Genomic DNA, 24,987 nt, shown 5'->3' on the forward strand with positions numbered 1-24,987 from the left:
CAGGCACAAGTAAAAAAAGAAATTACAAAAAACGTGAGGGCGGAAGATGAAATTAAAACAAACTAAAATAAAGCTTGTAAATTTTTTAAGGTTTGAGACTTTTAATAATTGCAATAAGCTCACGAAATTCCAATCATAGAGGAATATGCATATGTACATCGACACTAGCGCTCCGTGCGTTCTTGTAAGTAATTCCTATAAACCTGAGGCACCAGAGTGGCATTTCTTGTAAAGCTAACTCATACATTCATTTGGTTATATTTTTGGTTGATTTGGCTATTATTTTCGTTCCGCGTTCGAGCTTTATCAAATGAAGTGGTGAAGAGCAGAGCATGAGAATTATTTTTTTTATCTTTCGACCGTTTACTGCACTTGTCTCAATGTCAACTGCTGCACTGCTGGACAGCTAACTCGTGACTAACTTTTGAGTTTTCCAACTTGTTGAAACACACGATTTTTCAGTCGGTACGTGCGGTTTTTACTATCTTCGAAATTAGCATCGCGTGACACTCGTGAGTCATTGAAGTCCAACAATCCAACATACTGAATGACTATTATCAACAGCATCAAACCTATCCTGATTCAGCTTTACTTAAATAAATTCTGAGGTGAGATACAAATATTCTTTTCATTTTTGAACTCTTCAATCAGCATACTTTAACCGCATTGCAGTCAGAAAGTTGGAATCGCATCAAATTTTTCCAGTATTTGTGTAAAAGCTCGCCTCAACTCCTTTAAATTGATCTGACTCATCGATGTCTAGAAAGTAAATTCGGTGTTGTTTATCTTTGCTGCCGCAGACACTGTGATACTTTCAAATCTATCACGAAGAGACATGTTTGAGGCTGGGAGATGACTTTTTGCGATCAAAAGGTCATAAGTTTTGCATCGTTCATCATAAGTTGTTGTACCATGCTTCATGAAAGCTATTTTCTTCCCGTAGCTTTTTAAGATCTGGTGTATACTCTGTTTTCCTATGAATCATAACTAATCTTTTTACAACCGCGCCCCAATCTTGGTGTAATTTAACAGGATTTGAATATGTTTGTAGTATCAGTCTGTAAAGCTCTGAGAGCTGTTTCATTAAGAGCTTTCAAGAGCCGCCTGAATGTGCTGGAGGAATATGTAAAGTAAGTTCATCACAGTGAGCAAGTTTGAATATTTCATGTGACCATTATCTAGTCAACAGTCATGGACATATGGATGGGTATGGTAGCTGTCATAAAGCGAGTTGGGCTTAGAATTTGAGTTGAGGCACTAGAGTTCGACACTAAAATAGCTGAGAGTTTGTGGGAGAGCAATGATTGTGGGAGAGCAATAAATAATTGAAGATTTGATTTTGACGCACGAATGAAATATATTGAAAAGAAACTTAGAATGAAACACGGTTATAGTACAATTCACACAGTGTATGTATGGGTCTGATTACTGAGATGTTGAGATGTGACCCGGAGAGGTAAACGTAGAGAGACAGAGCGTGGGTCTACGAGATGTTAAGGGACAGACAGACCTCGATTTTTGGGCAGCACAAGCTTTTATAGACTTGCTGACGTCACAGGTGGTGAGACAACAAGTCTACACGCCATTGGCTGGCTATAATCTATGTAGGTATCAGCTGCAAGTCTGGTAATTATAATAATGGGACATTATACGAGATGACTGGGAGATTGGACTGAAAAATGAGGAAAAATGAACGAATCCAGCCATCTGAGATGAATTGGAGAAATATTAAAGAAAATTTAGAAGTTTAAAAAAAAGGCAAGTTGCAGGGATTTGGATACCTGTGACAGTAGCCTTATGGAGTTTGATCTCTGGCCAACCAGAATCTGCTTATCAGCAGGTTAGCTCTGTTTTATTCTGCTTTTACCTAACATTCATTAATGACTTGTATGCAGGGCCATGTCAAAGAACTGATCGCGCCGAACCTTCAGAGCCATGGTCTGGATATTTAGGTAGGGTGAGCTGCTTTGAAATGCATTTGCTTACCTGACAATGCAAGCTGTGCGAATATTGGTGCCAGTAGCTTTAAATCGACCTATCTTAAAACTGACCTTACCATTAAAATCCATCTATGTTTTACCTAATAACCTCAACAAATTCTGAAACAGACTTTTGTTTTCTTATGTCAATACCTAGAAATTCACCCTCAGGATTCAGGAGAAATATTTTCCCACCACAACATGTCGGCCTCCTATGGTGTAGTGGGTCGGCCTCCTATGGTGTAGTGGGTTGGCCTCCTATGGTGTAGTGTTTGTAGCGCTTGCTCTATGATCGGGAGGTCCCAGGTTCGATTCCCGGCCAGGCGACCCGAGTTTGATGGTCTCAAGCAATGGTTGCCTGGGACTGGTTCAGTAGGGACTGAGGGGGGATGGGACTTAAAGCGTGGGATTAGCCCTTGTGGGCTATTTGAAGTAGGAAAAAAAAGAAAAAAAAAAAAAAAAAAAAAAAAAAAAAAAAAAAAAAGCATATATTGCTCATAGTCCATGTTATCAAAAGTGGCGGATGAGAGGTGGAGTCCGAGATTGGCATAGTGTATTGGTTAGAGGTTGAAAGGTAGGGGCATTGGCTCATTCATAGAACTGGGGTTAGTCAAAGCCATTCAACTTAACAATAGCCGAAGCCCACCCGACCCTACCCCTCATTAGCGTTTTTCAAGGGGTGGGCTTTGAGCTTTTGAAATTCTTTAATTTTTTCAAAAAATGAGGAAAGTTTAGTCTACCGATAGGCGCTGCATTCCAAATCTCTTTTTGTTGTTTTGTGCTATTTCTCAGCTTCTGTCCCCATCAAAGTCGTAAAATGTCCTAGATTGCCTCCTGACACTCTTGAGACCTCATAAAATCCACTTGCAGTTTCATTGAGTGGTTCACATTTTCATTTTCCAGGAAGAGCTGACAGGCTTGAGCTGTACTAAATTTTTGTGAACATGTATTTGATTTTTTGTCAACACCCCACATAGGGGTTTATGCAAAAACTTTACACCGGCTTCCTTTTAATATTTCATTATTGATTCGTTTTTTTATGAACTCGTTCCTCTGGTACTCCGATTCGATAATCTTGAGGCGATCAGTAATGTTAGGCATATTTTCAACAAGCTTTAAGTCCTGCCGCACCGGGCCTTAAATGAACTGTGGGTTGATGTACATTTCTGACAAAACTTTTTTTCTAACACTTCTGGAAGAAAAATACACGTGTAATAAAAACACGTGTAATACACGTGTACACGTAAAAAATTCACGTGTTGAGATGCGCGCTCGAATTTTTCCCGAAGTGACCATGAAACGACTTTCCCGCGTTCGTCGTTCTTAGATTAGAGATGGCAGGGGCCGTAACCCACATTTTAGGACGATATCGACGGTATATTTTTAAAAAATTTAAGCGTCATTCGAAAAATTGATCACGTCACGATGAAAATCAGTAATAGTTTACTTCATTTGCACAATTGGCAACCATGCCTTTAAGCTACGGTGCCAGAGCAACCAGCAAAGCGCCCTCAGTTAGTGTCGCATACGACGAAGACGAACACTTACTTACTAACTCCTGGATGCAACTATTCGGGCTCCATGGATATCCGTGTTGCATACGCACGAAAGTGAAGGCGTTTTGACTGTCCAGGCACTCGCCAACTTCACCCGCGGCGCCAAAGGTGGGCCTTGTTACGAGGATTCAATACGGCGGTGCGCTTCCAATTCTTCGTTTATACTAAAAAGATATCTCCGAGACACGAATTGTTACATACAGGCGTAGAATGTGAGTATCTTTTGTGCTTCAGTTTTGACATCGCTACGTGCAGCAACTTTTCATGTCTAACAGATGTCCTCGAAGTATAATTGAAAAATTGAAGGCAATCTGTCATGCAGTTAAACCCGCCATACAAGGAAATCAGCCCGTCAGAGAGGTTGGGCATGAGCTTTTCGACTGATACTGAAAATTTTGATGTTAATTATTCATATTATACAACATTTTGCAGGGCCGGATTTAGGGGGTGGCCACATGGGCCGCGGCCCTTGGCGGCAAATTATGGGGGCGGCAAATTTTGCCATTTTTAAAAATATATTTTTAATAAAAAAATCGGATTCGGAAGAGAAAAGGCGACAAAATCTCTCATCTCCTGAGAGTATAGTAATTTCTAATTTTGTCGTCTTTCGGCGATACAAGAGACAGCACCTTTAATTAGTCGAGTTAAGAGAGAAACCAAACACGCAATTTGGCCTGGAGCGGCGCGGTGCAGAGAGCGATGATGATGAGGACTTGAGAAGAAAAGGAGAAGCCCTCGCCCTCGGCGCGCGGCGGTCGGCATGTAACACATATTAGCGCCTACAAGACTGCATGAATACTTCACGCATTGCGTCAGACACAGTGCGGTCAGCGTTGTCTCTGGGTCAGCGCGAAACGCATAGCGCCTACAAGACTGCATGAATACTTCACGCATTGCGTCAAACACAGTGCGGTCAGCGTTGTCTCTGGGTCAGCGCGAAACGCATAGCGCCTACAAGACTGCATGAATACTTCACGCATTGCGTCAAACACACTGCGGTCAGCAGCGGTCAACGTGAAACGCCTAGTCCCGCAAGACTGAAGGAATACTTTACGCTCTGTGCCAAACACTGTGCGGTCAGCGCGGCGGCGGAAGTTGAAATTATTAAACCACGTTTATGTTTATTCCATCTTAATTTTTTCGTTCATTTCTTGTTAATGGGAGGCCTTGTCCACACAGAGATACGTTTACGGAACCTAACTTTCGTACAAAGTTCCGTGAAATTTTGCTAGTGTTGACACTGCTTTCACAAAATGTGTGCCCAACACGAGTAAACGCGTCTTATGCACCCCCTCCCCCCTCCGGTACGTTCTCACGATGGTTCTCATTGATGTTTCAAAACGAATGAGAAGGGGGCGTCAAAATACAGGGTGTTTCAGACCACCCGTACCAGGCCTTTTTCTCGGTTGGTTTAGGTCGTACGAAGTCGGAGACTGCGGGGTTGAATAGGGAATTGACCCCAAGGAATCCGAATTTTGTGGTCCCGAAACCCCCCCACCTCCCCTTGGGGGGTAAAGGGGGGGTCACGATGCTAAAAGTCACGGTTCCCGACCGAATTGCGGATCGATCGCATCAGAATTGAAAAGCACGGAAAATTTCACGTGGAATTGACCCCTAAAAATCCAAAATCGGACCATCCAAGGCCAATAAATGATCCCCTAAAGAGGGGGACAGTACCCCCCTCCATAATTTCTCTTTGGTCTCAAAATTGACGTAAATTCTCCAGAAAAGGACGGTTGCCCTGGTAATCGACCTCGAGAAATCCAAATTTCATGGTCCCGAAGCTTCTCCAGTCCCCCTTGGGGGGTAAACGGGGGGGGGCCCAATTTTAAAAATCGGGGCTCCTTTCCGAATCGCAAATTGATTGCATCCAAATTGAGGAGCAGAACACATTTACATCTTAAGTGACTCCTAAGAGTTCTAATAGACCCCCTGAACGGCAGAAAGTAACCCCCTCAGGAAGGGGGCCTCGCCCCCGCCAAAAATTTCTCAGGATTCCTCTTTGGTCGCAAAATTGACTTCGATTCTCCAGAAAAAGACAGTTTCCCATGTAATCGACCCCGAGGACTCTAAATTTCATGTTCCCTGAGCTTCTTGGGGTCGATTACATGGGAGACCGTCTTTTTCTGGAGAATCGAAGTCAATTTTGCGACCAAAGAGAAATCTTGAGAAATTTTAGGCGGGGACGAAGCCCCCCTCCTCAGGGAGTTGCTTTCTGCCGTTCAGGGGGTCTATTAAAACTCTTAGGAGTCACTTAAGATGTAAATGTGTTCTGCTCCTCAATTTGGATGCAATCAATTTGCGATTCGGAAAGGAGCCCCGATTTTTAAAATTGGGCCCCCCCGTTTACTCCCCAAGGGGGGCTAGAGGAGCTTCGGGACCATGAAATTTGGATTTCTCGAGGTCGATAACCTGGGAAACCGTCTTTTTCTGGAGAATTTACGTCAATTTTGAGACCAAAGAGAAATTATGGAGGGGGGTACTGTCCCCCTCTTTAGGGGATCATTTATTGGCCTTGGATGGTCCGATTTTGGATTTTTAGGGGTCAATTCCACGTGAAATTTTCCGTGCTTTTCAATTCTGATGCGATCGATCCGCAATTCGGTCGGGAACCGTGACTTTTAGCATCGTGACCCCCCCCCCCCCTTTACCCCCCAAGGGGAGGTGGGGGGGTTTCGGGACCACAAAATTCGGATTCCTTGGGGTCAATGCCCTATTCAACCCCGCAGTCTCCGACTTCGTACGACCTAAACCAACCGAGAAAAAGGCCTGGTACGGGTGGTCTGAAACACCCTGCACAGGCGGCCCATGCGGTCATGTCAAGGAGAAACGCCGTATGAGCCTTCAGGCGTTGCCAAATTTCTCTTGGCAAATCTTTCATTTTCAGGAAATTTTTTGAATATTTGTCTACCAATTTCTCAAATATTTTTGTTTGTAGTTTGATCTGAAACTTTTGAAAATTTCGAGGAAAAATATTCATAATTTTCTTCAAAAATGAACATTTTATCGAAGGACTTGTGGCAATTCTCGAATGTTCGTACGGCGTCCTTCCTTAGCACGGCAGCATGGGGCTTATGAAGGCTTCATTAAATTCTGATACATGGTAAAGTACTTATTGCTAGTGCATTGGAATGTTATGTATGTTGCCTATCTACTAATTGAAGGGGCTCTTCGTATTGCTTGCAATGATATCGAAAGTTGGTTGCAATCTTTCTTCGCTTTATTTTCCTTTTATTGATAATCCATGAAGAAGGATCCTTTTTATTGTATTAAACTCAAGGTTCTACAAGTCCGCAAATAGTACTGGTTTTTCAAGGGGGGTCCGGAAGTATTGAAAAAGTGCGGTCATTTTTGTCTCAATTTAATCGAGAAATTCAAATTATTGAAATTTCGTCGAATGGAGGTACTGAAAAAGTAGGTCCTGACTGTAGGTGAGGTGGTGAGAAGGTTCTGACTTTTTTTTTGGAATGTACTGAAAAAGTACTGTAAAAGTACGGATTTTTGGTCAGCCTGTTTTTGTAGACACCCTAAAACTGCAACTTCATCTCAATTTTTTCGTTGCACTCTAACTGTCAGTGATGCTATCATTTCAGTTTCGTCCAAAAGTGAACCTGCGCCCTTTTTGATCCCACAGGTATACTTCATTCCTCTGAAGACTTTCACGCGAAGCAATAAAATTTTCTCGTGCGAATTCCCCGTCGTCGGCGAGTCCAGTCCACACTCGAGTGAAGGTAAACGCCAGCCGTGGGCCTTAATTGCGCCGTGCTGAGTATGTGCCGCGCCGCGGTGCTCAATACGGTAATAATGAGTTGTTCATGGCCTAAGAAGCTTCTTAGGCCACGAAGCGTTGTTGTTAGCTAATCCATGCGGACCGCGCCATCAGTGGCGTGGCGTGAATTGCGATATATCGGTTGTTATGCCGTTCGAACCTATTGTGAAGAATCGATTATTAAGGTGTTCCTGTTTATCGATCCTTTTCCATAGGTTTAAACGGCATAGCAATCGATATATCGCAAAGCGCGCCACGCCACTGCGCGCGATGTGGCGGTGAGCGGGAACCCCATGGTGGGGGAAGCGGGGCTTATGAAATAGAAAGTATCTCTGTTTTGGATCGCGCAACGTAAGGTCTCAGTCCTCAGTGCAAGCTGGACGTCAAAATCCGAGCCGTCAAACGCAGCGCGATCGCCACAGAATTTTCAGTAACGAGAACTAAAACGGTGAGTAAGTCGCAGTCTCGATGATCGTAAAAACAAATAACTGATCCTTTTCAAAATGCGGTCGATTTTCTGTGTGTCATTAGCTATCTGGCTGGAATGGAATGTCTATCTGCGGGAGATTTCCACTACCTAGGTTTATGTCGTAGGTTTCCGATGCGTTTTTCCTGAAACTTGGGTTTGTAAACCACATTTCGACCTAATCAATGTGTTATCTCCTCGCGTGGACGACGGCTACGAGGGAATTCTGACTCCGAACGGAGCTCTCGCGGTAATGTGAATGTGTCAGCCTTGCTGTCAGACGACTTGTTGTGATTGTTATATTAATTTAGTGTACGTACATATTGTGACGTCGACTCGACTTTTCTTTACAATTTTTGTGTTATCGCGAGATTTATTTACTTCTAAGGAAATTGGTATCAGCGTAAACGCTAACGAATTTACACCATTCCTGTCCTGAAGTGTTGTCCGATTTTACTTCCTTAAACGAGTAGGTACTTTTTTCAAATTTGAGAATCTCGGAAAGTTCCTACATTTTCTCTGCAAAGTAATGGAGAATTTGCAAGGGTCTGAAATTTGATGAATTTCCTGTTTAAGTGGAATCCTCTGAGTGAACTGAACACGAAGATACCCTTGATTCATAAATTGAGCAATTATTAGAGGAGATATGACAAAATAACCGATTCCGCTAAAATACATGTGTTTAAATGGGAAATGCCGCCAGATGACGTCACAAGGCGGCACATTTTCTCACTTTTAAATCAATTTTTCTCCAATTTCCCATGTCAGAAAAAAATTATGAAAAATATTGCGAACTCAGCTCATTAGGCACTTTCAGATGAAGCAATAAAAAAATTGCGTGCAAATTCTCCTTTTTTTTCTTTTTTTTTTTCTAAAGAATCCTTAAAGTAGTAGGGCGCGTTTGCCTTGAGATGCATTGACTTCATGAGTAACGGAATCTTCAAATGCATGCATTTCAGCCGATTTGAAACGCTCATTTTTCAGCTCACTGAATACAGCCGCTGCATCTCAAGGCGAACTTGTCACGTTCTAATTAGAATTCCAAGAATTGTCAATAGACGCGGTATCCCATTCATTGATTATAAGGAAGATGTCTTTTTATATATATTATTTAATTTGAGGTTTCCTGCTTTTAAAGTTGTATTTCTCACAATTTCCTCACCTACCCTCCCGTAAGTTTCTTCGATTACTTCGATATTACTGTTTATTTTGATACGTGAAAATCGCAATTGCCAACTTCTGTTATGTATACAGTGGTTTCCTCCTCTTATTCCTTTCCATGTCCTGCCCCCTTTGTCTCTCGAAGTTTCTTATTGTTAGTGGAATCGTCAAAAAAAAACTATGTGTAAATTTTCACTCTTGTCTTACCTCAAATTATACAATCATGAGAGAAAAACGCGAAACGCTTGAGGCGCGAAGTACATCGGGGGTTGAACCGCGCGGTGATCAGATCAGGGGGCGTACCCCCTACTTCGAAAGATGAATAAATAAAATAGCGGAGTGAATGTATAGCCCTTAAGCATCCTAAATTCGTTATAAAAATGTACATGAGTTCGCGTTCTAGACAATCAAACCTTAATTGGTCTGAGTAACGTGAATGGAACTTAACTTCCGATGACAGCCTGTGTAAAGCTCAAAATTCGAGAAATCTAAGTCTAAGCATCACCTGCGGGTCAATTGTTGAATCGTTATCGAATTAGTTTGATCGATAACTCCCTATATTCAAAATGCTGTATATCGATCAAGGTCTTTCGATAACTATTCAATAATCAACGCGTTGCACACGTCGCTACCTTTCGTCGAAATCTCGACTTAAGTGTGCAGTAAGCTTTTTGATTGACTGCTCGAGCTCGGAAGCTAAGCCCCTTTCTCACCAAGAATGCGACCACTGACATCCAGCAAAATTCACTTGCTTCGACGAATAGTGCACTGTCTCACGGAAAACAGTTCAATACCTACTCCGTCGATTGTTATGAATTGAATTTTTTTCGCGGTCGTTTCTCGAATGGTCTGACGAAATGTACCATATTTGTCATCACAATGATACAGTAAGTAGTGCGGTACGAAAACAATGGCTTACGAACAAGTACGTAAATTCGACGCCTACCTGACACAAGGGCGTAACTACACTCTGCAATGAACCCTGTCTTCCATACATTTCAATGCTTTTCCGGGCTCATCTCAGTGTGTAGTTACGCCCTCATGTCAGCCAAGAGACTAATTGGTCGGGTTGGAGCTATTCCTACTATTGAATGGCACGTACATCGTGAGTTGCCATACGAGTTGAAGAAATTCAAAACAAACATAAGTGCCATTAGGTGTTGCCAAGATAGTGCATATCTTTCTCCCTTTCAACGAGAATCTCGTGGCTCCAGAAAAGTTATTGTCCCTTCCAAAATTAAATCCTATTTTTTTTTTTTTGAAAAAAAAGTCCATGTCTATAAAACCTCATGGTGCGAACGGGTATTTAGGTTCTTCTACTGGGTGGAAAAATTTTAGCAACACCTTGGTCCCGGGCGGTGCTTAGGATGTTTTGAATTTCAGATCTGCACGCAACGATGGGGATATGTCATCGCGCGATTTGAAACCTCTCATTCAATGTAACTCAATAACAACACCGAACAATGTCTCGACTTACCGCGAGTATATACGTGCCCGTATCACTATGGCTGCTTATTTGTCACAGTTCCTTGCCTCTCGGTGCCAGACACCGTTCGAAAATACGTTTGTTTCTAGGAATGTCTGTACTCTCATACTTGATATCAAGTGCCGTTGTATGATTAGGGGCCGCCCATCAATGACATCAGGGTCCTTAAAGTGGAGGGGGGGGGGGGGGGGGGGTGGTCCAGTCAACCTGACTTCGATCTAAAATTGGCGCGATGCTCCCAATGCTAAGGAAATGCCAATCAGAAAAGGCGAAGTTTTTGTGGGTAAAGTAGGAGAGCGGGGGGGGGGGGGGGGGTGTGACTCGAATTTATCGTAATTTTTTAGGAGGGTTCAACGAAAAGGGGGTGTCAAGCATTGAAAGGAAAACCTGACGTCACTCATGGACGGTCCTGCAGTCAAAGTTGCACCGACAGTCCTCCCGGAAGACCAGTGCTTTGAGTTCATGACAAGCTCTAGAAAAATATTTTGCATTTTTTTTTTTAAAAAAAAAAAAAACGCATACAAAACATGAAATAATTGGATGAATTCTGAAAGGTGACCATTCTAAAAATACTTTTTCTCATTACCGACTTCATGTTGAACCGTTGCCTACGGTTGAACCTCAGATTTGCCGGCTGTTTTTGCTACTCGGGCAACTCAGCTGGTAAATTTCGGCCTAAATACGGCTATTTTTTATTTTATTTTTTATTTTAATCTGTACCTACGCGCAAAGAAAGCCTCCATTCGCCCCCACCCACTCTCCTACCATCAATCCTCACCCCTGAACGCGCCGCACTTTCCAAAAATGCTAGACCGTTTTTTGAGAAGAAATACCGTCAAACTTTGACCTCAATGATACCGCAAAGCCAAGCAAGAGACGCGTATTTCCAAGTAAAATCGAATTTGCGTCTGCGATTCTTTTGTAGCAATATGAAGCGCCTTAAATATCCAGAAGCAAACTATTACAGCTCCGTGGATGTCCGTGTTGCATACCGAGAAAGATGAAGGCGCTCGAGCCCATAGCTGTCACAACGCAGTTACACAGAGATACAGTGAGAGCAGGGCGGCCAAAGTCAGAGAAAACTGGGAAAAATCAGGCAACAGTGCAAGGTGTCGACAAGTCCGGAAATAGTACTGATTTTTTCAGGGCGGTCCGGAAGTACCTACTGAAAAAATGAGGATATTCCGCAAGGAGGTCCGGACTTTTTTTTATTTCTGAGCGAGAAATTCAAATTTTTGAAAATTTTCGAATTTCGTCAAATGGAGGTACTTAAAAAGTACTGAATTTTTCTAATGGGGAGGTACTGAATTTCTTGGGATAGTACTGAAAAAGTACTGTATAGGTACTGATTTTTGGCCTGCCTGTTTTAGTAGACACCCTGCAGTGTCGCGTGCACGAAAATGGCGAATTTTCACGTGTGTCCTAACTGTGTTAATGCTGCTCTTACCCTAATCGGAAATTCTTTAAATTATTAATTTTTACCCCGCAGTGTCCGAAAATTCAGTATTATTTTTCAAAATTGGCTAGGAACAACTTAAAAAAACGAGAGGTCTAAATTTCTGTCCGATGATACACATTCAGATCAAATGGTGTTTCTCTGTCGTTTCAAAGCATATTAAAACTTTCACCGTCTCTTAGTGAAGTATTGTTTGATGATCAAAGTAAAAAAAAAAATGATATCGTCGCAAAATCATATTTCTCAGCTCTTCGGTAACCGGTGAAGGTCGTCTCTGGACGGCTGACAGTTCTCGCCAATCCCCGCAGTAAAATAAATCGAAAACGTAGAAATATTTATAAGGTGGACATTTTCAAACTTGATTCTCATTAATTATCTAAGGGCATTGATGAGTCTAATATGTTTTTATCGCATCAAGAGATTATTTTTTCGAAACTCTAGAAAATGACGGACAGATTCGAAAAGCAAATTAGTCGCTTCCCCGCCAACTGTCTACCATTTTGAGAAGTAAAAAAAAAAAAAAAAAAAAAAAAACTTACCGAAGCTGTAATAAAAGTGGATCATATCAGGTATTCACTAATCTCCTCATTCAGAAAATACCCGAGAGACGATCTTAAATACAGGGTGTCTGCAGGTCTGGAAAACCGGGAAAAATCAGGGAATTTGATCACTGTCTGGAAAACCGGGAAAAGTCAGGGAATTCGATCGAAAACCGGTGAAAGTCAGGGAATTTTCGCAATTCGAACATTTCGCGGCTATTTTTGCTCGTCACTGCCGAATTGGCCGAGTAGCGCGCTCGCGTGGCTGATAAGGTAAACTGCTCTGTTCAACCAGTTTGCAACACGGCCGCTCGGTTCACTAATGTGTGTTCGCTAACTTTAAAGATCGAATCGATCTGCCCTATTTAATTTATCTACTTAATTCATGCCAAATGGCAAGATAGACTAAATAGATTTGAATGAAGTTAACTTGCTAACAGCAGAAAATTACAGTAAATAATGATAGGAAACTAAGTTTTGAGCAGATGGTTAATCAATTTTTTCAATAAGTTAGGAAATTTAATGAAAGTGCTAGAATTTTAGTTTTTCTTTAACTGAGTAAAGAAATATTTAATGTCAACTGCATTTTGCGTGAAATTTTTCTGGTTCTTAAATCATCATGTTCACAACTGGTGCATCCACCTTGTAGAAATATTATTGGTGGATTATATTCTAACGAGCCAACGCTTGTTGAGTATAAGACAAATTCAATACCAACAATAGGTTCTGGAATCCACTGAATTAATTGACCTTACAAAAAAAAAAAAAAAAAAAAAAAAAAAAAAAAAAAAAACCCGAATCAAGGAAATTTATCTAAAATCGAGAAGAGACTCATATTTCCTCTTGATTATAGCAAAATCTACCTGAGTTAGGCACATTTACAACTCTTGTTTTATATTTTAAGAAAAAGAGACTTGTTTTTTCAGGACACTAAGTAATATGCCAATATATGAAACCACCAGGGTGAACTAGGTATAGTTTGAATTTTCAAAAGTATACGAGGCAATATGTCACAAAGAGAGCGTAATAGAGCTTAAAAATTAAATTTTGAAGGTGAATTTCAGTCTGAGTATACCATTTTGGAATTAGCTTTATTTTGAGTATTTAGGATCTCGTTCCTTTCAAAAGTATTACTCAACTTCTTCCAACGCCATGGTAATTCAGAATATGACTTTACGGGGTCATTCCTAAGGATAGTTTTTTTTTATATTTTCTAACTAGTTCATCGTATGGCTAAACCCAAAAAGTCAGGGAATTTTGTCATTTTTTGTCATGGAAAACCTGGAATTGTCAGGGAATTTCTTTTTGAAAATCTTGTAGACACCCTGAAATATCATTGACGTATTGAATTTATCTACACTCTCGAGTAATTTCACCGCAAAATGAACCCCATCTTCCTCCCCATTAAGACAAAAAAAAATCTCACAATAGCTGATGACGGAATTCAGCAGGATCCGGCAGCCAATCAGAGGCGACTTCTGCCTTGCCACTGAAAGTAGAGGAGCCATCCGGCCATGCCACGCAGCCCGTCGTGTGTCGCTCAGCTCAGTTTTAGGCCGGGTCCATCAGACGCTCGAACTTTCGTGAAATCAGTTCGACGAGCCAGATTTAACTCAAAACTAGTCCGATTAAACGGCGCAGTTTTACGAACCACATGTTCGACCGTCTGAACCGGGCCTTGAAAGGCTGAAGTTTCCTCTTTAAATGTTTGGAAACTCATGTTCACACCGAGGATATGACACACCCTTCTTCAGCACCTTCCGGTTTTTTATTTACTTCACTGTCGTACCGGAAGACAACTAGAATACATTTTGAATTATGGAACTACTATTTCTGACTCACTTTAGTAGCAGCATATATGCCATTCGTCTCCCTATGCAGATAGGTGCTTTCATGTATGAATCAAAAATGGCAGTTCCTCTATCCTCGATCAGAGGGTTATAGCATCACAAAATATTTTTTCAAAATCTTTTATCTGTACCCTGATGATAGTGTAAAGTTGATTTTCTTCTTCTTCTGTCTATCATTGACGACGCACAGTGGACCGAGTCTACCAGAGAGGTCGGACATGAAATTTTTGACTAATACTGCAAACTTCGACATTTATTTTGTCACATTATAAATTTTAAGGGGTGGTTTCAGAGGAAAATTTCAAGAATAAACCAATGAAACCACTTTCAAAACCTCCCAGTTTCGTATGAAGGGAGTTATAAGCGTTCTAAGTTTCCAAATTTTGTCCGACCTCACCTATTGACTCGATCCACTGTGCGACGGCCGTTTCGGGTAGATCCCATCGTCAGGTCTTGCGTGTTTCCCTCGCGATTTACAGCGATATCGCGCGTCTGAACTGCTGCAACGTGTTTCTTCCTAAAATCAAGACTCTTAAAAACTTAAAAATTTTTTTTAAAAAAAAAATCACACTCGAAACCGTTTAAATTTTTGTGTTTCGGTGGTTTTTTGGGTTCATTTTGGGTTTCAGTGTCACTAATTATCATATTTCCTTATGTTTAGGGTCTACGCTGTCGCTGTTTTTGATCGATCCACTTCTAGCTGTCTTCCTTTCACTATAAAAAAGTGAGTTACACAGAAAAATACTTCCTTTACAAGTACCTTAAGCACCTTATCGTAAGCAACAATTCTGCATGATGCTGCATGGTGAATCATGATTATTTCTGTCTCTTATTAAACCTTATGCCGGACCAGTGTTCGAAACTCACCTTTGAGTTTTAGGAGCTATGTGGCGCATCAAGCCCGATTTTTAGGCACCATTGAAGATTTCTTAGGGGCCAAATTGACTTTTTGCCTATATATTACGGCGTATTTAATGAAAAGTTAGACGCTAGATGTTTTAGTAAGTAGATGTAACTTGGGGAAGACAAAAACACTTAGAATGAAATCGTGAAGAATAGAAAAAGCAAGCTTGCCGAAAATCCTGAGTTTTTTCAATTCAAATTGATTTGTTTTTCTTTCTTCGTGTGACTTCCTGTGGAAATCCAGATTTTTAGGGGCCACGTTGGCTCAGAGCCTTCATTTTTTAGGCGCATTTGGCGCTTTGGCGCCTGTGAGTTTCAAACACTGTCGGACAACCTCTGAATATTGTTCTGAAAGTTTTTGAGAAACGACCACTTACTTTTATCTCTCGTAGCACGGAGCCTAGGGGAGCTTAAAATTTCCAAAATTTCAAAAACGAGGGATACCCTAGCCAACGCTATCACGTCAAAATCGCAGTCAATATCGTGTGTTTTTCGTAAAATCGCGAAGAAATTCACGTGCTCCTCGCAAAATTGCAGGAGTTTGTGAATAAAAGACAAAAAAAAAGGTGATAGCTATGAAAATTTTGGGAAATAGGGATTTTTAAAATGGGAAAATTCGTTCGAAAAATGGAAAGGCCAAGAACTTTTCCCGTTCCTGGCTTCAACGCACAGTAGAGCAGAGTCTTTTTTTTACAGCAGAGTAGAGCAGTCGTCAGGACGTAAGAGCCTCTAGTATAAAGTTTCATGTTATGCTGCCTTAAAAACCACCCTTGTGATTCTGACTACCAGTCATGTTACCGATATCAAATCTGTTATTTTAGTCAAGATGCAACTAGAATCAATCATTCAATAAAGCATTTGAAGTACACTATCATTTGAAATGAACCGTTTTTATCGGATGATCATTGAAAAAAGAAAAGTGTCTTGGCTTCTCATTAGTCAGATCTACTTGTGCAGTTTCAGCCTCTTTCTACTCTGTACAAGTACTTATTTACCTCTTTACATTCACAGATAAGAGGTACGTCACTAATGATTCTCAGTAAAAGTGTATCTTTCAATTGCAGTCATCTCAAAATCTGAATTGGTGAAAGGAATCAGTGTTGGAATTCTTAGGTTTCAGATTTCTAGACGTCTGCACGCTTACTTGCTGAAATTGTATTGCATTGACACGGGGCCCCTACTTTGATAAAAATTTTGAAAATCCAGGGCAAAAATGTAGCTCAATTAGACTTTTAAATAAACTCTGTCGTTGATATATCTACATAGTGTTCAAGTCTCGCAATATAGGTAGTAAGTCCATAGTTGTGTTCTTTTCCCAAGAAAGGATGATTTTGATACTAAATTTTTGCAATAAAAGGTGAATTTGAAGAAGAATTAAATCAAAATGTTGCTCCTTTTTTGCGCCACCTGTATGATGCTCTATTGGAAATTCTGGGACGCACAAATCAATAAAATTGGAACTTTCCTGGAAACAATTTCCTTTTTTTATGCGGATGTATTAAGAATTATTTTTAAGAGCTTAGGCTACAGAGAAGTACGCACTTTAATGGGGGGGGGGGGGGGGGTTGTTGTTAAGAGACATACGTAATGGGTAAGAGATCCCTAGTAAAAATGATTGAGTTCGCTTATGGAGGACGAACAAGGTCCACGAACAGACCCATATTTCCACCAGAGACAAGGTACCTATAGATTTCTAGAATAAAAAAAAATCGCATCTTATGCAATATCAGAAAACCATTTTTGCGAAACGCATTAGAAGCCACGAGTTATGATTTTTGTATATGATATTTCAGATGGATCATAGTATGCATGGACATGGCCACGGTGATCATGGAGGAATGGAAGGACACGCAGGCCACATGGGTCACTCGATGGACCACCAGCCTTTAATGGGAGCCAACCCCTCTACCGTTATCGATGCTCATGCTTCTGTGGGCCATGACATGAATGACATGGGTCATATGGATCACATGGTAGGTTTTTTTTGTTTTTCTCTGTGCTTCTTTGTCTTCTGCAGTACTCTTCAGTTTTTATCTACAAACCATCCTCCCCTCCCCCTCCCCCGGGCAAGCAGCTCGCTACAGCATTTTTAGTGAGCCATTTGGCATGCAACTATAATTTTTAGGAGCCATCTACAATTTTATGGAGTTGTGAAGGTTTTTGGAAATGCATAATGACATTTAGTGAAGAGCAAGGAGGCCATACTTATCAGGGCTACGCACGTGAATATTACATATCAAATTTGGCTGATCTGCCGTGCTAAAGAAGAACGCCGTATGAACATATTCGAGAGTTGCCGAATCTTCCTTGATAAAATATGTTTTTTGACGATATTTATGCGCACTTTTCGTTTAAATTTTCAGATATTTTAGATTAAATTTTGCACGAAATAGTCTGAAAATTTTGGGGGGAAATATTCACAATTTTCCCAGTAAATTCGGTTTTTATCGAAGGAAACTTGGCAACGCCTGAAGGCTTGTACGGCGTTTTTCCTTAGCACGGCAGTGATGCCCTACAGTTTTAATTTATTTTCTCAAGTATATCAAATGCATGATAAAAGCTGATTATTTTCCAACCATTGTATCACCTATAAAATATCCAGTGCATATTGTCCGAAAGTACAAACCTAACTAAGAATTTATTCTATCTTTGTGCAGATGAGTATGAGCTTTCACTTTGGCAACAATGAAACAGTATTATTTGATTTCTGGAAATTCACCACGACCAGTGGTCTGATCGGATCAATGCTTGGAATCTTCATCATGGCTGCTCTATATGAGGGTCTCAAATATTACAGGTAACTGTGCATTGAGTGCATAATTCTTTTTCATCTCTCAATTAGATACCTTTCAATTGATACGAAAGCACCAAAAAAGTACAAAAAGTAAAAAATAGTCACGTGTTTCAAGTATTAAGCAGATTGGTTGACGAGGGTAACCCTAAGAGAAATGCGAAAAGAAACTTTGCAGACAAGCAAAAATAATGGGTGTGATATCTGTGAGGGCAGCAATTTTATGAGTATTACACCAAGAGGTCCAGATTATTGCAAAAAAATAGTATTTCATTCTTGATTAAATTATGGTACTTAATTTGTTTCAATGGTCAGGAATAACAGCTTACCTAAATAGCACTTACAAAAATTTCAATAAATAAGATTTTTCTCTAGGATTACAGTATACATCTTGCTTGTAGTGTGATGTATGTAAATGATAAGTTTTGCTTTTAAATAATTTTTCCCAAATAGCAGTCTTTCTAGTCGAAAAATATGATAAAGTCTCCTGGGTGGCGAATGCCACCTTCTGCCTCAAGTCATTTTACACTGCATTCTGATAAAATATAGTCAAGAAATTTGTATATTACATTGCATTGCATGCTGTTCTTAATGAATAATTTCTTCTCATTTTAGAGAATACCTGTTTTGGCGGACATACAATGCTCTTCACTACAAATCAGTACAAACCCCTGGTGATAAGAGCCCTGTTGCTTCAGATGACAACCGAGTAATACAGTAAGTCAGCTTTGAACTGTTAAACTTTTTTTATAATTAAAAAAAAGATTCAGGGAGTTGAGTGATAGTCAGCTAAAAAGAGATGGACTGAAATAAACGATATGAACTTTAAAAGGCAGAAAACAAGGGAGATCTGGGACTACAAGGATAAACGAATTGAAGATGTGAGACTGAAATAGTTTAGTATTTGAACTTTTGAAGATTATGGATTGGGAATAAAGCGTGAGATGAAGAAAAAATTATGTTGCAAATGCGTACTGATCGAAGATGTAGGCAGGAAGACCCTGAGTTCAGGCTCATGCGTCCTCATAAACAGGTCATGACATCACTTTGAGCCAGTGCTTTTTATTGGTTGTTGGGAAGTCAGTTTAAGTCATCACTATAATATGATTTACAGAAGATGTCAAGAAATAAAATTGACTTAGACCAAAGAGTGATTTTCAGCTTGAACAAAGAAAATAGCTGAATGTATAGAATTTTGAATAGAGAAAAGTAAAAGTTCGAAAAATTGAAAAATGGGCTATTAAAATAGTAGAAAGTCTCGACAATGATGGAAAGTAAGGGGACTTACAATGCTTGCTTTCAGTTAGCGAATTTGATTCACATATGTTTCTTGAATGCTTAATTCAGCAATTAAGCAGGCATTTATCAATGATTGCTTTGACTCCACAATGAACCTTGCGCCTTTTTTTGAGAGCTTTATGTAGGATTCTACCTTAACAAGCACTTATTTCAGAGGGCTCCTACAGGTCTCTAATTATTGACCTGTGGACTGGTTATTGAAATTGATGGACAAAGCTACAGACAAAGAATACTTTGGAATTAAAGAGCGATCCTATTGGTTGCAACTGATGATTCTGGCAGACTTAGGGGGAAAATGATGGACCGTTGGATCTCTTGTCGGTTGCCGTTAGTCAGCCCTTCACTTACTTCCTTTGTCCATTGCAACCACCCACTTCCACCAATAGGATTCAACCTATTCCTTTTTGTCTTCATTGTCTATAGCTTTGCCTATCAACTTCCATAATTGGCTTGCTGGTCAAACAAAACAATATGCCTAAACGTATATCTTGTGGGCCATAAGACAATGTCGTTGACATTGGAGAGCCAAGGGTTAATTTACAGCATAGTAAATAAACACTTTTACTTAGTTCCAGTCTTTCATATGCAAATACTCTATCATAATAATACCTTATCACCAGTATGTTTAATTTTTTCCCAAGAGTATGACACAGTCCTTCTTAGAATTATAAATATTTGTTAGCTTTCCTGCAATAAAGTACTATGCTGCAGGAAAAATAAAACATGTAGTATGAATTCACGGCGTCAATGCGTTGGGTGGCAACAGCACCTTATCTTTTTCGAGAAATTAAATAAAAAATTATTGAAAAATTAAAACGATTTCTCCTTTTCCCTTACTTTGGTGCTTACTAAATAAATAGAAAGTTAATATATATGTACTAATTCTTTACTGTAACCATGGCAATTCTTATCAAGGATTCGTCTATGATTATTAAAGTTCTGGGGCTAATGATTATGGTTTTTTTCCAGGCCATCAATGCTGAGTGGAAATCACTTCCTTCAAACAATTTTACATATCATCCAAATAGTTGTTAGTTACCTTCTTATGTTGATTTTTATGACTTATAACGTTTGGCTGTGTATAGCCGTAGTTTTGGGTGCAGCAACTGGTTACTTCCTATTTGGCTGGAAAAAGTCTGTTATTGTCGATGTAACTGAGCATTGCCACTGACACATGTCAAAGAAAGGAACGCTACGTTAGGAACCTCTGCTCTCTGGAAGTGTAAGGCTTACTCATTGACTGAGCCCAAACTTTAAGAATGTTCTAATTGAAGCAGTATGTTGACTACTTTTCAAAGCCAATATTTTACAGTTGTTTTAAGATTTAATCAATCACAATGAAAAAAAAATAGTAGTCAGTCAATCCAGTCCCTGAATCCTGCATTTTTTGGCAAAGCGAGACTGTTAGCATGTCATGGATGGACTTCCTCAAATCATCCTGCAGCGTATCTCTTCTTTTCTTGCTTTTAATTGTCAGTCATGTACCTGGGAGAATACTCTTCCAGTTTCAATTGCTTTGTTAAAAAATATACTCGAACTCTTTCCTATAAAATCTTTAAACAAACAAAGAAAAATTCAGGTTTTTACTGAAAGACTTAATTTAAACTCATAGTGAATCAATGTTTTAACTTTTCTCTTTTCTAATAAATATGAAATTTCTCCAGTATCAATTAGGGTTAATGTCCCATTCATAGTTCCTGGGAATACATTGCAATGGTGAACTACTTATAAAAGGACATTCTGCAAATATTTTTTACTGAGCTGTTTTGAAGAGCTAGGAAAATCACACCATTGTGCTTAAATCTAATTTCATCTCTCCATTTGATGATGTCAAAATTTTACACCTCCAATCCTGCTAGTACATATTGTCTAATCACTTTTCTAAAGATAAGTTTACTAAAACTCTATCGTTGCGCTCTGGTATCAAATCAGAGTATACTGTAGTCTTTTCGAAACATGATGATGGGCCTTCTTCGATTTTAACAAAGGAACTAGTATGTCAGAAAACAAATTTTCTGTCAATGTAATATTTTTTTGAGCTAGTTGGAGGTTGGTAAGAGCTGGAGAGCCGTTATTGTTCACTTTAAAGTCTATCGCTTGAAATTCAATTTTACCTGAAAATAATCTTTTTTAAGTCCCTATAAATGTTGAAAATCACAGGTTAAAAAAAAAAAAAAAAAAAATTGGGCCAGCGCACTAAAACTTCATGGTGGATTTCAAAATCGTGGTACCAATAAATTGAAGAAAGATAATAATTAGTATTTTTTAAGTCCCTCCCGAGAGAAACTCAAAAGAAGACTGAAAAGCACTACTTGTTTAAATCTCAAATATTTTAGGTAACTTTTAAAGTATTAGCAAAATTTAACCTCATAAGCACTGTGTTCTGTTCGTTTTTCTAGTATATTTAGTTGATCTGTTGGTTTTTCAAGAAAATTGGTTTTAAGCCCTCTTACACTCCTGAAAATCATTTACTATCCCACACAAATATGCTGCGATAAAATTTTCCTCAGATGAACCCTTTATTTATCAATTAAATTGAGAATTTAACTTCTCAAGTTGTCTCCACAACTTCTTCCTGCCCGGTGTTCTTTTTGTGATGGACCTCAGGAATATGGTGAAAATTTCTAAGAATTATTGTTTAATGCTTTATCAAGTGATAGCTCCCTAGGATATTGAGCCTTCTTGGAGGAGGCAATAAATTCACAATCAGAACTGTTCGGCAGCAGCAAGATTTCCAATTTGAAACTTCAGACTAGGGGCGGTCTCCACTTTGGAAAGTCCAACTGCTCATAGGGGCTTTTATATAACTTTTTCTCATTTGCATTTTTTATCGTCGTTTTGACAACTTCCTTCTCTCTTACATAAAACTGTACAAATTTAAATAAGAAGTCATTGATAGTGGAACGTTGACTAGAAAAAGCTAGAAATAATGATATTTCATCAATGGCCAGTTAGAGCTAAAAAAAAATAAACAAATAAATAAATAAATAAACGAAAATTATGGAAACTTAAAGGATCGCTAAAGTAGATAATGAGGCTGACCAATTTATGCCTCCATCTTTTAAGGTATATGCTAGCATCGTAAGCTTACTTAACATAAAAATTGAGATCACCTAATAAGCTGTAATGAATTTTAAAAATAGAAAGACAGAGGTAGCAAACAAAAGAGTTGAATGACCGTAGCTTTCTTAAATTAGTTTAAGTTCTTTGGTGTATAAATTTTTTCAATTCTTATTTTATGGTACATTGATTTTATTTTTATGCATACAAAAGATTGGAAAGATGGGACTCTCTCAGTCTAAGGTTAGCCAGCAAATAATTTAAAAAATAAATCATTAATTCTGTAGAGCACTTTAAGCCTCCTGCAAATTCGATCCTCCATATGATTAATTAAAAAATGTTGGAGAAACAACCTTGTCTCTGATATAAGCCGGTAGTTGGAACTACACATATGTAGAATCAATGTCAAGGCACTGAACAGTATTACTGCGGTGCTAAGGAAGAGCTGCGTGTGAACCTTCTTGCGTTCCCAATTTTCCTTTGATAAAACATGAATTTTCAGGAAATCTTGAGAATATCTTCCGCCCAACTTTTCAGATAATTTGGATCACAATTTGAGCTCAAGTATATGAAAATTCGAAGAAGAAATGAGCATGATTTTTCACAAAAATTAATTTTTAAAGAGGGGAAATCTGGCAACGTTTTAATGATCATACGGCACTTTTTCCTTAGCTCATTAGAATAGTAGTACCAATCAGTTCATATTGAGTTGTTAATGTGAAAGAAAAAAAAAAGTTATTTGCCCAAGGTAGATCATCTACTCAGCAGCATCAATGCTCATCATCACATCAGTTTTATCGGGAATTTTGGTTTTAGAATCTTTTTAAGTAGGTATATATATTGTGACATTTGTATTTAAGAAGACATTAGTAATTGATCAGCATCAGAAAAATTTAGTCTGTTGTTCACCTGTTATCAAGTGTCTTTGTTACGATTTTACTGTTTTTTATAAAATTTTGTTGATGTCTGTTAAAGAAACTATTATAGTTTTTTCAAGTTCCAACCATTGCTCAGGTGCTGTCACTAGAGTAATTATCCTTTTTACTTGTCCTAATTTTCATTTTAACTGAGAGAGTCAAGCTCTAAGATTACAGGTACAAATTATAGTGGAGAAAAGGAAAAATGGTGTCTAAGAATTTACATAATACATTTGTTAAGTTTCCTATCAAATCATTCCTTAATTATTTGTAATTATTTATGAGGCATAGACAAAACAATGCCTTTATTTTTGCAAGGCTGTTTCTATGAAGTTTCTGCGATGACACGCCCTTTATAATGGGTTGTTTGTGAAATGAGAATCCTCTTTCTTTTTCTTAAAAAATATAGAAGCATGACTACGCCTGAATATTTTGTTAACGTTTTTATACTTACATCTTTCCAACAGTATTTGGTTTTTCCTATTCGTTTTTTTCTTACCTAATGGTTGCTCAGAAATCGCAATCTCTTATATGCACCTCTAAAAATGTCTTGCCATCTTTTAGGTAAGATGAAAATTGATTTGTTTTATATTCTTTTCGCAGCAACTACTCAAGCTGTAAATGAGAATTAATCGTATCTTCCTTGCTTTTCTGCTTGAATCATACAGCAAAATCGATTTATTTATAAAGGGCTGAGATAAAAGAGTTTTAGCGATTGAATGCACTTCTTTTAACTTCAATTTTACCGAGGAAGTATGTGAAAAATTACTCTATGGCAACCCTTATTGAAGCTTAGTTGCTAGCACTAAAGCAGCATTGGAAATTTTATTTAAGGTCGAACTCACAATCCTCCCTTCAACAACTGCCTTTCATAGGAGGTCCCATTTGCTTTATACTGTGACTAAGGCAGTTTTAAGGACTCCCTCAAAATGGCATCATGAAAAGGAAATTTCTCACCAACATCGAGTAAAATTCAGCATTGTAACTTTAGAAAGGGTCCTTGAAAGAGATTACAATGATTTATCACTATAAAAAGTAAAAAATACAAAAAAAAATAAATCATGAGATTCTTAACTTTGGTTTGCACCTATCTGCAAGTTAGTCAAAATCATAAACTTTTTCCTTCCGTATTTTGTACTTACTGCAGTGGCTCGTCATTGTAATCCCTCGCAAGGATCCATTTCTGAAGTTATATTGCTGAATTTTACTCGAGGTTGGCAGAAATAATCCTTTTTATGACGCTATTTAGCGGAATTCCATTAACCTCTCTTAATGACAATGTAAACCAAGTGGGGCCCCCGAAGGAAAGGAGCTGTATGAATACAAGCCTAAATCTCTAAAGAGAGAAAATGAATACAACTAACGCAGGGGCATCGTAATTCTCTGAGATATTCGCGATTTGATGCAAAAAGGCAAGGAATATTAAAATTGAATCAATAAAATTGTAATACGATTCTCAAATAACTGCGACTTTATCTGCTGACAATAAAGCAGTAAAAAATATTATTTTGTTGTTAATTTTTTTTAAAAAATGATAAGAAAAATTGTATTAAATTTAATCACGTCTTTCATTTTTTAACCAAAGAAGACGTTGTTTATTTGAATAAAGCTCACTGCTCCAGTTACTCTGCCTTAGTTTATGCCTTACCTTAAGAGTCCCTAGACTTTAGCTCAATTGAATCAGTGAGAACGAAAACACACCAACTCAAAAAATGAAAATTATCAAGACACCAACACAAAACTGCACAGTAGATG

At 38.8% G+C, this 24,987-nt stretch overlaps 1 protein-coding gene across 4 annotated transcripts; it reads left to right on the plus strand.

Annotated features, from left to right (window-relative positions):
* Window positions 1–289: 289 nt before the first annotated feature.
* Ctr1A (Copper transporter 1A) lies at window positions 290–24,857 on the plus strand. Of its 4 annotated transcripts, none has more exons than XM_019047227.2 (6): window positions 290–608; window positions 14,924–14,986; window positions 16,959–17,138; window positions 17,823–17,962; window positions 18,572–18,673; window positions 20,225–24,857. In XM_019047227.2, the coding sequence occupies exons 3-6, from the start codon at window positions 16,959–16,961 to the stop codon at window positions 20,424–20,426; spliced, it is 624 nt and encodes a 207-aa protein (XP_018902772.1). In that variant the 5' UTR covers window positions 290–608; window positions 14,924–14,986; the 3' UTR covers window positions 20,427–24,857. The 4 variants fall into 4 exon arrangements, with proteins under 4 accessions (XP_018902772.1, XP_018902771.1, XP_018902770.1 ...); XM_019047226.2 differs by lacking the exon at window positions 290–608 and adding an exon at window positions 7,604–7,752; XM_019047225.2 differs by lacking the exon at window positions 290–608 and adding an exon at window positions 8,035–8,239.
* Window positions 24,858–24,987: the final 130 nt, after the last annotated feature.

This window comes from Bemisia tabaci, chromosome 2 (assembly GCF_918797505.1).
Source record: "Bemisia tabaci chromosome 2, PGI_BMITA_v3".
NCBI lineage: Eukaryota > Metazoa > Arthropoda > Insecta > Hemiptera > Aleyrodidae > Bemisia > Bemisia tabaci.

Coding starts and splice junctions, on each gene's coding strand:
- Ctr1A (XM_019047227.2), top strand. CDS start 16,959: ATGGATCATAGTATGCATGGACATGGCCACGGTGATCATGGAGGAATG. Junction 17,139..17,822: donor TGGGTCATATGGATCACATG/GTAGGTTTTTTT, acceptor ATCTTTGTGCAG/ATGAGTATGAGCTTTCACTT. Junction 18,674..20,224: donor GATGACAACCGAGTAATACA/GTAAGTCAGCTT, acceptor GTTTTTTTCCAG/GCCATCAATGCTGAGTGGAA.